Source organism: Siphateles boraxobius, unplaced genomic scaffold (genome assembly GCF_051911475.1).
Source record: "Siphateles boraxobius isolate OS27281-9 unplaced genomic scaffold, OSU_SipBor_1 41, whole genome shotgun sequence".
Taxonomy (NCBI): domain Eukaryota; kingdom Metazoa; phylum Chordata; class Actinopteri; order Cypriniformes; family Leuciscidae; genus Siphateles; species Siphateles boraxobius.
Window position 1 is genome coordinate 16003571 of NW_027509042.1, and position 14703 is coordinate 16018273.

The 14703-nt window shown below is 35.6% G+C and overlaps 1 protein-coding gene across 2 annotated transcripts in view; it reads right to left on the reverse strand.

The window, feature by feature from the left end:
* Positions 1-14328, reverse strand: part of ghrhrb (growth hormone releasing hormone receptor b) — a 50848-nt gene extending 36520 nt beyond the window's left edge. For both annotated transcript variants that reach the window (XM_077198627.1, XM_077198628.1), the window contains exons 1-2: positions 13990-14328; positions 8542-8650 (exon numbers count right to left, since the gene is read on the reverse strand). In XM_077198627.1, the coding sequence (XP_077054742.1) occupies positions 8542-8650; positions 13990-14073 (193 nt within the window). In that variant the 5' untranslated portion in view covers positions 14074-14328. The remainder of the gene's footprint in view (positions 1-8541; positions 8651-13989) is intronic.
* Positions 14329-14703: the final 375 nt, after the last annotated feature.

Genomic DNA, 14703 nt, shown 5'->3' on the forward strand with positions numbered 1-14703 from the left:
CACTGGCTAGGAGCATGAGTCAAACTGAAAAAAAAAAAACAGTTTTTCCTCAGGTAATGTGTTATGTAATCTTGTTCAATGGATTTCATAAAATTGGTATCGGAAAAAGTATCGTTAGGAACCGGTATTTTGAACAATACCCAGCCCTAGGCAGTTGAGGGAATCACACCAGACATAGATAATATACTGCAAGCAAGCTTACAGGTGGCAATACATATTTTCATTAGCCTTCTCTAAAAACACACATGAAATAATATTACAATATTATAATAATAAAATATTTCATAAAATTCATATTTTTAGAGATAACATCCTCAGATTCAGAATTAAGCATGAGCAGACTTGTAGTTTCACCTTCAATATGTTTCTAAGTTGCTACACCACAGTTAAAGTTACAAAACATTATAAGTGAATAATTTTCTTTGTATTTTGTTCTTTGATTAACATGACAGGGAGCAGCAGGTTTATTAGGCTGCTGCCACTTTAAGAACTAATGCATGGATCCAATATACTGTTGCACAACATGCATTTTATCTCAGCTATTTACGTTACAAAACTGACTGTATTTACCTGAATACTCGGCAAGACAGGCATTTTGACAATTATGCTGATCGCAAAATGTTTGCGAGTCGGTCTTATGAGAGATCAGATATAGATCAGTGGTGCTCTCATTAGACAGTCTCATACAGCTCGCGAGTACCAAATTGCACTTAAACGGTTAAATACATACAAAATTAGGTAAAAATGCCCATCTTGCAGAGTATTCGGATAAATACAGCATTTTTTAAAATAATTTTCGTGGATCTGTGTGAACAGGGATGCAAACGTATCACTTTTTAGTACATAGAGTCCCTGAAACAAAAGTCAATAAACTAAACATGACAATGTGACCGTCACCGTTACATTTGAATGTTCTCTGAACATTCTGAAACAAGTAGTAAGTAACACTTAAAATCGTAAAAATTTTAAAACGTTAAATGAATGCTCAAGCGTTTTAAGAAAAAAGTCCCATGAATAATGTATAAAAAACCTTTCCAGAATTCTGCGAATATTCTCTGTTAGACAGACAGACAGACATAGGGCAACACTCTCTCGCATAGAATAAAAAGGGTTAGATAAGCATCTCCACTGTTCATGGGTGAGCATCTGTCTGAGGAATCTAAGAGAACAGTGGAAACCGAAGCTGAATGAATGACGAAGACTTTGAGCATAATGAGAGCCACAGGGATCATATTTGGTCATAAATATGGCTGCCACGTCTAAGCCTCGGATCTAATTTCTACTGCTCGTAGATCTATATACTCAGTATATACACATACACCAGTGTTGTTATTGTTGACTAAAACCAAAACTGAAAATAAACTTAAGCTAAATAGAGATATTATAAAATAATTATAAAAAAGACAAAATCACATAAAATTATTAAAACTTAAACTGAAGATATAAAAATAAAAGCTCATTTAAATATTAATAAATCCTATAATAGAATATAAATAATACTAAAATAACATAGACCTACTGTAAACCCGCTGACAAACTTTTAATGTATCTAATTGGAGAGCAGAGTCAAGGTCATTGAAAATATAAATTAATCTGGAAAACTGATATAGAGTAAAAAATCAGACAGAATATTAATAAAAATTATTTTTAATTTATTTATTGATCACATTTAAGAAGAAGGATTGCAATCAGTCTACAACAACACCTGACACTGACATCAAACTCCCAACAACAGCCTTTGCAATAATGGAAAAATATTTGAGAAAAAGAGACTGAACATCTTAGTGAGAGCTGGGAAAGTATAGGTGAATGAGTGTGGAACTCTCTGGCATACACAGACATTTATGGAATCTTGGGCTGATCCCCACAGAAATGAGAAAGACTTTGAAGGCCCGAGGCCACCTCATTAAATTTGAATATTATCAATGCGCCACTGGAAAAAAGCTACACATTTATTTTTTTATGGGCAGTCCATCTGACTGCCTGTGTTGTCTATGACAGGACAATAGAGATTTATCAAATATGACGTTTTGAGTTTAGTTGTAAGATGATTAATTATATGAAGACCTTCTTTATAAAAGTAAACAAAGTACATTCTTTAAAATAGATTATTTTGTTACAGAAGGTTCTGGGTATATATACTGTATATCTGAAGCTCCAACATGGTACATATTGGATACATCAATATCATTAATGTCAGCTGTCATTATTGGAACTCAATCAAACGTAGCTGTGTAGCAGAATTACAAATCAGCATCTCAGGAATAAATGTGTGTATTCATTCAGTGCACTGGCACAGACTTTAAATCTCCATTGGATTGATCCTTATATGAAATATGCCATTTTCGCTGAACTCTCATATTACCTTTAACACAATTCATTATCAATTTATCGGAAATATTTCCATATTTTTTACAGTAGTTATTTAACAGATTGAACAAAAGGACATTAAATGTATTCTAATTATTCTAGTATGCTTGTTCACTACCAGTTGCAGATATTGATATGATCATTTTGAAATTAGTATACACAAAATAATCACTCAAACCAACAAGTATTCTCAATTGTCTTTATGAGCTTGAAAGAATGATATTTGCAATGAACATGGTCTTCTACATGCCAAGGACAAATTGTAAGTATCTCTGAATGAGTTCTCTCTAGATACAGAAAACTTCTCGAATGTATTCATTGGTTAAGTAATTATTTAAATAAGATATTATCACCAAAAATCCTGTGTTGGTGTTTCTGTGCTAATAAAATGTCAACTCAACGTGGTCTGTATTTTGTGTAATGTATTTCCGTTTAATACATTTTATCTTTTGTGACAGTGAAAAATAAATTATTGCTACTACAATTCAAAATATTTAATTGCACCAACAGTTTTTTCCATTGGCTCAAAATATAATTTCTGATTGAGCCAACATTAACAGACTGTTGCCGCAATTGATAGAAGTCAGTTCAGAAATTCAATTAGGTCAAAAATTCACAAAACTCTTTGAAAAAGGAAATGGTTTAATGGGGTTCTAATGTATTTAGACGTCCTGGGTTCTTGACTCAAATTTAAAGAATCCGTCATAACAAAAAGGTTCTATATAAGAGAAATGTCGTAAACTATTGCATATACTGTCATGTTTAACGGTTTATTTAAAAATGTTCTAGTGATAAAGTATGTTTAATTCATGGAATGTCCGTCTCATGTTGGGTATGCAACCTGGTTCCCTGAGAAAGGGGGAGTTGACACTATGGGGAATGCCATCAGCTTAACCCACGTATGAAGCGCATGTAACTGCACTAGGGCTGCACGATTAATCGTAATGAAACCACACACGATTTGGCAAAGGCTGTGATTATTTTATGTGCAGCTTGTCAGTTAAGTACGGCTCTGTGATCTATAGTAAATGCTGCTCCATCTGAAAGCCAGAGGGTGCTTTCGTGCAGAAACTTCAAAATATGCCCCGCCGCAGAAGTAGACAACACATGTCATTCCAGGAACTCCCTCATACTATCATACTATCGCTGTAGCTGAAGATTGAAACACTTTGATTGATTTTTTAAATGTTGTCTTTTGTTGGACAAGAGGTTCATAAATGCTTATCATGTTTGGAAAGATGTTTGGCGTGTGTAGCTTTTTCAAATTCACGTTATAAGCTACTCAAACTCGCAGTGCTTTCAGATGGAGCAGCATTTAAAACTGATCACAGATCCATCCGTCCCTGACAAGCTGCGCATAACAAATAAATTGCAGCCATTGCGACTTCATGTTAATTGCGATTAATCGTGCAGCCCTAAACCGCACACAAATATTCATTGGCGACAACAGTCCATGATGCCACAAGCGGAGTGCCCATGAGTATTATCGGGAGTTGGACACTCATGGAGTTGACACTATGGGGAACCAATACCCACTACACCATGCTGAGGTAATGCCTAACTCACTAAGCTCTGAATGCACAAACATAGTGGACACAGTATACATTGACACTATGGATTACTCAACCGGAGTCAGAAGCGTGCCAACCTGATGGGCACATCCCATGTGAGTCATATAGTGGCACTACTCCTTAACCCTATACTTCCAATAGAAAAGGTCCCAGAGCTTCTATGCTCTAAAACAAGGGAAGCCTCGGCTGTTACACCTTCCTCCCTTGTGGGCCAGGCCTCAGCCCTATATGGCCCCAAAAGCACCAAATATCCAACATAGCCTCAGATATTAGAGACATCTCTTACCAGTATTTATAAGGCTATTAGGGAGCAGTCTACCGAAGGAAGCATTTCTCAACTACAACCTTCAGTACTACCACCCAGAAGGGGAGTTTCTACTCCATTACATAGAGTCCCTAGATAAATTAGGGGAGGAAGCTTATACCTTCACTTGAGTAGAGGCACTTCTCCGGGACTCACTAATGGTTAAACAATAGAAAGCTAATAGAAAAAGCCAAACACACTCGCTCAATTGGCAAGACCGGGATCTCCTTCCTCAAAAGAGAGTCAAGCAAGGCCGGAGCTTTTTACTGCAAAAGCATCACACTAAGCGCATTCAACTCCCAGTGGCATGAGTGCTTTCTAATCCTTTGAGAGCCGAATGTGCTCCATGCAAATTCTAGATTCTCTTTTTGCGGAACGGTTTACCGTGAATGGAGATCAATGAGCGCATCTAGCTTTCATCTTACACAATCATACAAACAAGCGGCTCCAGAAGACATAAAAGCTGAAGACGTGTATTGCAGACACCCTTTTATACTCTTGCTTGTAATGACATGGACTGTTGTCGCCAATAAATAATGGCGTGAGGTTACACATGCTTCAGACACCGGTCTTGCTGATGCTGTTCCACATAGCATCAACTACATGACTCAGCAAAAAAACTAAATCCATACAATTATCCCATGATGGGAACCCCTAAAAGGTTCTATCTGAAGCACCTAACAGAACCATTTAAGGTTCTTTATACAGATTAGTTAGAGAGGTCTGAATTTTTTTACAGTGCTAAATCAGTGTCTCAAACATTTTCTTAATATAATTTTTTTTTTTCTGTCTAATTTTCTATAGACAGTAATTTCATACAGAACATACTGTACTGAACACCCACCTGAACTTTAAGAAGTCGCCATTAAGTCCTGATCGGTCTCTTTCTTCTCTAACTTAGTGTCAAGCCCAGTCCGCTCTGTAATACATCAAAAGAGGGACATGGCGCCTGCCCTCCTCCCCTCTGTAAGCTCAATGTTAATTAAAGTCTATGTGGGGCAGGAAGCAGAGCAACGTGGGATCCTATAAAGAACTCGAGGACAGCACTTTCACCTGCACTGATTCCGGCACTGACTTCTAAAAACCTCTCAATATGTCTGTACCACACACGCCAATGCTCTACAAACTCAGTCAAGATGGAAACAAGTCACCCATACTGGCATATTAACCCAGGGAGGTATAATACCTGAAGAAAGGTATCCATTAGTATTCAAATTCATCCCATCCTGATGTTTTCTCATCCCCCAGCTTGTTTTGAGCCAAACGGCTAAGCCATAGATTTGATTAATTACTCCACTGCAGGAAATTATATAAAAACAACGCTAATTGGCTGATAGTACTACAAGAAAGTGCACAGTCCAGCAGGACACAGGGAAAATATAAGTCCATTTTACACTTTTAAGAGCCCTCTAAATAGAAATTGGGTACTTATAAAACAGTATAAAAACTAATATTAGTATTATATGAAATATGTTATATAAATGTTTATTTAAATAATTTATCACACACACACACACACACACACACACACACACACACACACACACACACACACACACACACACACACACACACACACACACACACACACACACACACACACACACACACACACACACACACACACACAGTTACTTCTTGTACTCAATGATTGGCTCAGAGGTCTTTCCAGTCATGCAATATTCTACCAGTATCAACACAGGAACCGTTTCACCATTTGTATCACTCTGCTTGCAGAATTTCTCACAGCAAGAGTCATGGCGAGAAGAAAACAATTATTTTAGAAATATTACTGTTGTTGTGTGACAGAATGTAGATTTAAGAGTTTTTTTAGGTAAAAATGTAGTTTAAACTTCAAATATTCTTTTTTTTTATTGACAGGGTATTATCTAGGATATTCATAATGTTGTCCATTTAAATTGTTTATTATGTTTGCTCCACTTAACATAAATTAAGAAGGAATTTGTCTCATCGACATTTGTCATTTCTACAGAGACTGCATTCTCATTTGTTCACTTTTATTTGCAGGTATGAGACAGAGCCTGAGTCACGTCTTACTCTGCCAAATTGAGTCTCTTGAGAAACTGGAAGATACACAGTTTAATTTTTGGAGAAATCATTTTGTTGCATTAAAATGACAAATCCTCTTTATAGACAGTTTGTGGCAATGAAAATTACTGGAAAGACATTCCCCATGCAGGCACATCAGTTTTCAGAGCAAATCAGAATATCTTATACGAGACTATCTATGCTAAATATAGTTTAAATGCCAACAGAGACAAATGATAATGAAATTCCACTTGAAGTCTACACAATTACTCAGAGGATACAAATGCAGCAAGCAGCTAATATTAGGATTTATAATTGTTTAGCACAATAAGTTAATCTTAGTCTCACATACTTTCAGACTTTGGAGCCACTCAGCTGGAAAGAGTTTTATTTACATCCAATAGAAGGCTGTGTGATGGGTTTACAATGTATACATTTAATAAACAAATCTAAATATATATAGCGGCATCGAATATTTATGTGCTTCAGCTTTCCCGCGGTTGTGTTATGTTTAGTAGTTAAGAGAATTTGAGCGTCCACTCAATTCTACAGAATAGTCTGTATAGTCTACAGAAATAATTTCATTAGTTTACTAAGGGTGGTACAGATGACAGGTCTTCATTGAAAACAATATGCTTCTCTGTGGAAGTCTCATGGAAGTCCATATGGAATAACTTAAATGTAAACTAAGTAGTGAAAATGTCTTGTAATAAAATAAATATTGAGTTTCGTCCAACAATGGGAGGTATGGGCTGCACAATATATATGCATCTATGATAGTCATATCGCAGGATGTGCGATGTCAAGTATAGGAATCGTAGTTGATCCATGAATCGTACGGGCCAGCTACACCCCAGTTAGGAACGCATGTTATACTCAGATTAAACGGCAAAGTTTAACCATCACAGAGTGAACGTTTATCAGTTGCATGTGTTTTTAAGACCTGTCAATTTAAACATCAAGCACAAGAAGACTGGAACTTGCGTGCTGTTTTCTGTGTGCGCACACAGAGCCGCTCTGACAGCACCGAATTATTTTCTCTTTCTCGTCTATTTGTGCTTGACCGGACATATGCACGAAAAATTAAGAAATGCCCTTCTCGACAAGTTTCCTCGTAAACGCAGTCGGTTATGTGTTGTAAACAGAGAAAGAAAATGGATGCGTAATTGCGTATCATTATATTGGATCTGTGCATTCTACCGCAGCTGTGTGTGTCACCAATATAAATCAAACAACAAAAGAGAAAATCACCTTTGTGGTTTTAACAATGATAAATTGTATTAATTAACAATATTTAATTTTTACAGTGAATAGTGTTATTTTACATTTGATTATTCAATGTATAACAAATTGAGAATGTAACTTTTAAAATGTTTTATACACCCATGACTTTGATGTTTGATTTTTCTACCTACCTTTTCAATTTGTTTGATTGATCATTTTTTTCTGTTGTTTATCTAACATTTTTATTTCCAATTTGTAACAGATTATATTACATTTTTGTTTAGTCAAACATAATGAAAACCATTTTTTTTAAAGAAAGAAAAAAATGAAAACATGCTGGCAAATTTAAAGAGTTTAAAAAAAATCTGGTTAAATCAGTGCGAGGAGACAGTGTTCATTATGTTTACCTAAATAAGATTAATAACAAAACTATGTTCTATGTTAATCTGATAAACTATTTATAAAAATGACAAAACAAAAGAGGATGTTTATCCATGAAGTGCCTTACAAATCACAAACTTGACTAGGCTGTTGGGAAAAGGCAAATACACTCCCGGAAAAAATAGTTAGCTTCTGTCTACAAATATTACATATGATGTGATCTCAAAACCTTAGTAAACGGAATCATGCTTAAAATATGATTCATTATCCTTTGATCACTGACAATGAAAGTACAATGAAATGAGTTGTATTGATCCCATCTACTGATCCGCACCCTTCATCAGCAGCCAGAATCGAACAGCTTCTGTTTGAGAAACTGCCTTTAATCTCCTAAATCTCTACACTTGATTGCATCCTATAATTACCTTGCCTGGCCTGACCTATATAGGAAACTGTAATGCTTAAAATTGTAAATCTAGTTTTCAGCACCCCATCCAATCAGAAATACTCTAGTCTGAGAATCTTTTAAATCATGTTCACTTCGAAAAGTGTCTTATTACCAATCAGCAAATGAGTAGACATTAAGGATACAAAGAGATGCAAAGTAGTAAGAATTGAAGTAGTTCAGATGGGAGAGCTCACCAGTGATATTGTTGCTGTTGTGGGCCTCTTGTCTTTGTGTGTGAATGCATTGCTCTTGAGCCTTCATATGCTCAGCCACCAGAGCACATGCTGGATGAATCGTTTCCACCTGTGAATGATGATGAAAAACAAAAGATGTGTGAGGCAAATTAAGAAACCGCATAAACATGCTGAGCCTATTACAGAAAGATGGTGAGCAATTGCACAATTGTAGTCACTTGCCATTAAGTCAAATTGACAATAAAATCAGGAAAAATCGTTCAATTTAAAACATTAATTGCTAACAGCTTGGTCATATGTTTAACTCCACAAAATAAAGATCCCCAGTGTTTGACAAAAAAAAAAAATAGTTCATTTGGGTAAACAGATTGAAAATACATTGTATATCTATTTAAGGGATCTAAGTATTTATCAGACTGAGACTTCAGACTGAAATATCTCGTCAATAAGCCCCAGCCACACACCAATATTAGTCTGTAAAATCTCATTATCTCTGAAGCAGCCATTGAACTCATTTGAGCCTCTCTTGCCATCATTTACTACAATTAAATGCATTAGAGATGCAGAGAAATAAAGAGGGAATGACTATATAACAAGATGTGTGGGATGTTGTCTTTTCGACAACATAAAAGGAAATGTTGTTTCTGTTTCACCTCTTTGCTGCATAAAAAGACCTGTAATGGCCACCCACTTATTCCTGAGAGGAATGAGAGAGAGTCAGAGGTGGGTGAATGCTAATGATCTGATTAAGCCTGAGGTTACGGTGGAATGAGCAATAGAAACAGATTCAGAAGTTCCTGAAACAGACCTACGTATCTCCAAAGGAAAATAGAGATGGTGAATCATAACAATACCAGAAAAAGTGAATTGTTGTATTTATTCTAGAGGGATGCCTCAGGGGTCTGTGTGTCATAGCAGTCATCCTCTATGTGTGAATCAAATCAATACTATGATGTCATATGGAAATCTAAGTAAATGTTCCAGCTATGTTGACTATTATTTATTCAGTGGTTGATATTGGGCATGTCCCTTTCACTGGGCTAATAGGCAGAAATGGATGTTTTCAGGACACAAGTTGACGCAGTGAGTTAGATCGTTAGTGTGAGTGTGTTTATGGCTGTTTGTGTTTAGAAAAGTCTGCGTGTTTGCTTGTCTATTTGTCTGTGAGTGCTTGTTAGTGCTTATGTTCTCTCCGAATTCAAAACCAGAGCAGATGGTTGCGCTGTTGGTTTCAATGACCTCTGTCGCCTGCTGGTAGGCAAGATAAGAGAAAAGGGATCGTGGATGAGTTCGGGAAGTTTTCAATGGTTTAGTTACAGTGCATTTGTATAACAAAAGAGAAGACTCTCACAAACAAGTCTCGCATATCTCAAGGTCAATCTGAATCTTCAGGACAGAAAACTAACTAGCCTAAAACACCCATCTTATAAGACAGAAAAATGATTTAAATAATAACATAAGGATGCATTTTAGTGCTGTTAACGCACCATAATTTAAAGAATATTATTGGTTGACACTTTAAAAGAACTCAATTTCTGAATTAATCTAGGCAAATTATTGTACAGTATAAAGTCAATTATTCAAAACAATAATAATTTAAAAAAGCAAAGTAAAAGTAGTCCATTCCATTCCTATTTCAAACATTTAAAGGCACAATGAAAGCAAAATTCAAGAGTGTCGCTGTTGGTCATAAGATACATGAGTGTCAAAAAAATTTGATGTCATTACCATCAAACCAAGCCACAGTTTTTAAATGTGAATGAGATTTATATGCGGTGTCAGATAGAATCATTTTCAAGAATTAACTTAATTTTGTTCCTCACAATCATATGGCTTCAGAATTGTTGAAATACAGTGCACATTCGAATGGACTGCTTTTGTTATTTTAGATCCTTTTGTGTTTCATGGAATACAGGGTTTAAACCAACATGAGAGTGAGTAAATGATAAACCCTAAAAGTGTATTCTTGGCTAATGATAAACCCAAAAAAAGTGTATCCATGGGTAAACAAATCGATTACTCTGAAATTAGCTGCGGGTTTTTTGGATAAGAAAGGTAGATTGAGATATACTGCTCAGATATAAAACAGAAAATTATCATTTTGAATGTATACAATTTAGCTTTATTCTATAAAAATATAATTTGCATAAAAAAAGAGTACTTAGTAAAGTTGGACTTTTGGCTGTTAGGAAATTAAATGCAAGTTTTTGCATTGAAACACCACAAAGTTTAAAATGAGACTGGTTGTATGTACAGTATTGGTCAGAATTATTTGCCCCCTATGGTAAATATTATCAAAGATGGCTATAAAAAAAATCTGCATTGTTTATCCTTTTGATATTTTATTTTAAAAAAATGCAAAAATCTAAACTTTTATTGAAGTAAAGGGGGGGGGGGGGTCATATTATGAAATAAATGTTTTTCTCCAAAACACATTGGGAAAAAATTGTCCACGCAATGGTCAGATGAAAAAATAAATTAAAAAAAATAGCTTTTTTGGCAGCAAACACTTAAGATTGGTTTGGTGCACACAGGGATAAAAAGTACCCCATGTGTAAAATAAAATACTCTGCTGTATCTTTAATGCTGTGGGCCTGATTTTTTGCAATGGCCCATCCCAGTCCCTGACCTGAACCCTATAGAAAATGAGTGGGCTAAACTGAAGAGAAGCAGCGCCAACATGGATCTGGGAATCTGCAGGATCTGGAGATATTCTGTATGAAGAAATAGTCTATGATCTCTTGTCAGGTGTTCTCCAAACTCATCAGGCATTATAGGAGAAAACTCAGAGCTGTTATCTTGGTAAAAGGAGGTTGCAAAAAAGTATTTAATAAAAGGGGGCAAATAATTGTTCCCAACGTGTTTTGGAGAAAAACATTTATTTCATAATGTGATTTCCCCCCCTCTTTCAATTCTTTTACTTCAATCAAAGGTTAGATTTTTGCTAACTTTTTTAATAAAATATCAAAAGGATTAACAATGCATATGTAAATTTTACATCCATCGTTGATCTTATTTACCAAGGGGGCAAATAATTCTGACCAGCACTGTGTATATGTGTGTGTGTGTGTGTGTGTGTGTGTGTGTGTGTGTGTGTGTGTGTGTGTGTGTGTGTGTGTGTGTGTGTGTGTGTGTGTGTGTGTGTGTGTGTGTGTGTGTAGTTGAGTATTTGTGAAAAGGAAAAAATCTAAAAGCAATGGTTAGGGGAAAAAGATGAATATAGCGGCATATAGTATCTATAAAAAGAGAGTAAATATTCAAAAGACTGATGGAGATTTGTGTGGGAAAATTTGGCAAGATAAACTGCAGCAGTTAGTGAAATTGTTACGCCACTGAATACATAATAACCTTTTTTTCTTATACTTGTAATAATTGCATGTAATCTACATTAAACCCAAGCAGACACTACAAATCTCCCTGGAATTTTCTCAATCCAAGACCAAGGCTCATCTTGGACATACAGAAACTGTGAGGGGAATAATAGCAATGAAAGACCTCTATGTTTGTCAGGATGGGTGAAAGAGAAGCACTGGTGACACACCTGGGCAGTAAGCTCTTTGTTTCAATGAATCTAACTATTCACAGGACTTTTGACTACATCCATGTGGCTCTAAAGGTCTCCAAAATGTCAAGTCTCCTATCTTGCCAAAGAACAATTAGGACATATCTGCTGATAAAGGGTGTTCAAGGCCGCCTCCATGTCTCCCCACAAATTGACATTACAATGTACTGATCAAATGTATATAATTGTGCCAAAAATTCTGCAACAAGGAGCTTAAAATCCCTTTTTGTTCTCACTGTGTTTATGGCTGCATATCTAATTATCTTAAGTAAATAGACACCTGTTGTCTTCAATCACTCTAACCTCTGCACTAAAATGCTCTGGTGACCTGATCAGAAATGTTAAACAAGTTGAGAGGACAAATAAAGAAGAAAAATAACTGACCGATAAGGATCCCGTTATCAGTCAAATAACATCCAGCGGCCCCGAGGAAGAGGCTCGTGAACACATGGAATCATTATTATAGGAAATGAACATCCATTCAGGGAAGGAAAGCCATATCATTAGAGGGAGTACCAAACAACAACTACATTTAATTACAACACTGATTTGCGCTCTTATTTGTGGCCTGTGCTCCTCAGAAACTGGAATGGTAATCTACCTTTGAATTAGCAGAACAGAATTTTTGTTTTGTTTTTAGTTTTTTTGTTGTTGTTTTTTAAGGCCAGTAATCACATAAATTACATGCTTAATTTTCATGACAGGAACCTAAATTGCCCACTCAAGTTAAAATATGTCAGTTCCTGTACTGGAAATGGTCATCAAAACATCATTAAAAGGAGACCGGGATCTCAGGTCAGTACAGCTAATCAAATCAACATCTGTGACACATCAGCACATTAAATATAGCACTGGACTGGTCCCTAGAGAAAATAGTGGAAATCAAACGGCATGGATTACACTTCATCTGCATCATTAGCTCAGTATGATGCCTTTTTTTAAATAAATGTATATTTTGTGTACATCTATTTATATTTATCAAAAAAATCTCACATATCTGGAAGCAGGGACACATTTACCTTTTATGACGTGCAACTCAAACAGCATACATTCAACATACTTTGTCTAATTCAGTGGTGCAGTGCCATGCCTTTTAAAATAAATATGTGAATCTCTCTCAAAAGAAAATCTCACATGAATCTGGAGGAAAATGTTAATAAACTTTGATATCAGGGCCAGTATAAAACACTTTTAACTTGCATGAGGTGGCATTCAAACAGCATACACTATACTTTGTTTACATCAGTGGAAAATAAATATGCAAATATCTCTCAAGGAAATCTCACCTGAATCTGGAGGTAAAAGCTAAAATTTGCAATGAAATATGGAAATTCAACATGATTCAATGGTTTGTCATGCTATTAAGAATTTGTTAATTATTTTATAGCTATGCATGGAGCATTAATGACCTCATATTAATTAGGAATACTTGTACTTTTTCAATTAATTTGTCACACAAAATGTGATTAAAGATGGTGAAAAACATTATGCCCTATACATATATGTCAATCAACAATAGGGCTGATTAAACAAAAAGTCCATGGACATGTTATGCAACTAGCAATACACATTTTTATGTCAGGGATATATAACACACTTTAAATATCTATCATTTCATTTCTGATGTTTGGAAATAATCTTTTTTTATGCTATAGTCCAACAACAGAATCCACTTCCCACAGTAATCAAATTTCAATGACTTCTTGATTTCAAAAGCACCCAGTCTATAATCACGACAATGCACAGAAAATAAGATTTTGGAACTCTGGAATCTCAATTTTAAAAGCACGGTGTATATTGTGCACAGTAACAATATAGAATATTAATAAAATATTACAATATTTGTTATAAATATACAACGCAAAGGATTCATGGAGATAACTTACTGCTTCCCAGATGCTCTGGTGAATCCCCAAACTCAGTAAAACGGCGACCAGTCTTACGGTTGACCAAGCTCTGAAGAGAAACATAATTAGGACTCCGGTATAATGGAAAAGAATGAAGTTTGTTACTGTCTAACCAGATTACGCAGAAGCCTCTATTAAATCTCTGGATGATTTCCAGAAGTCTCGATGTCTTCAACCATACTGTGGGCTGCTGTCGTTCAGCTCAAACGCTCAGTCCAACATGTCTTATAAAGCTCGCAATATTTGTAATTGAAGCATGAGTGTCTTCCTCATAACTGCCCGTAAACAACCTGTCGCTGTGAGTTCCCAGCACAAACTGAGCTAGAGAGTGGCGCGCGTGGCGAAATGAAGGCATGGTGTGCCTGACTTGACCCATTAGATAGCCTACATTATGATTTCCATATATTATTTTAAAAACTGTTTGAAATAAAACAAAAGATTTTCAACCGAAAACTAGCCAGACTAGTCGCGAGAGAATAAGACACTATGGTTACCTTACAGAAGGTAAATTCATCCAGTCATCCAGTTAAAATTATGAATTCCTCAAATAGGCTACAATAAAATGGAGTAAAGTATTATTAATTATATTGTTAAATATATTACCTAGACAAGTATTCAATTTATCGATTTTCTACAGGTAATTTATTTACTACCAAAAATACTATAATAGGCCTATTAAGGCAATTTAAGGGT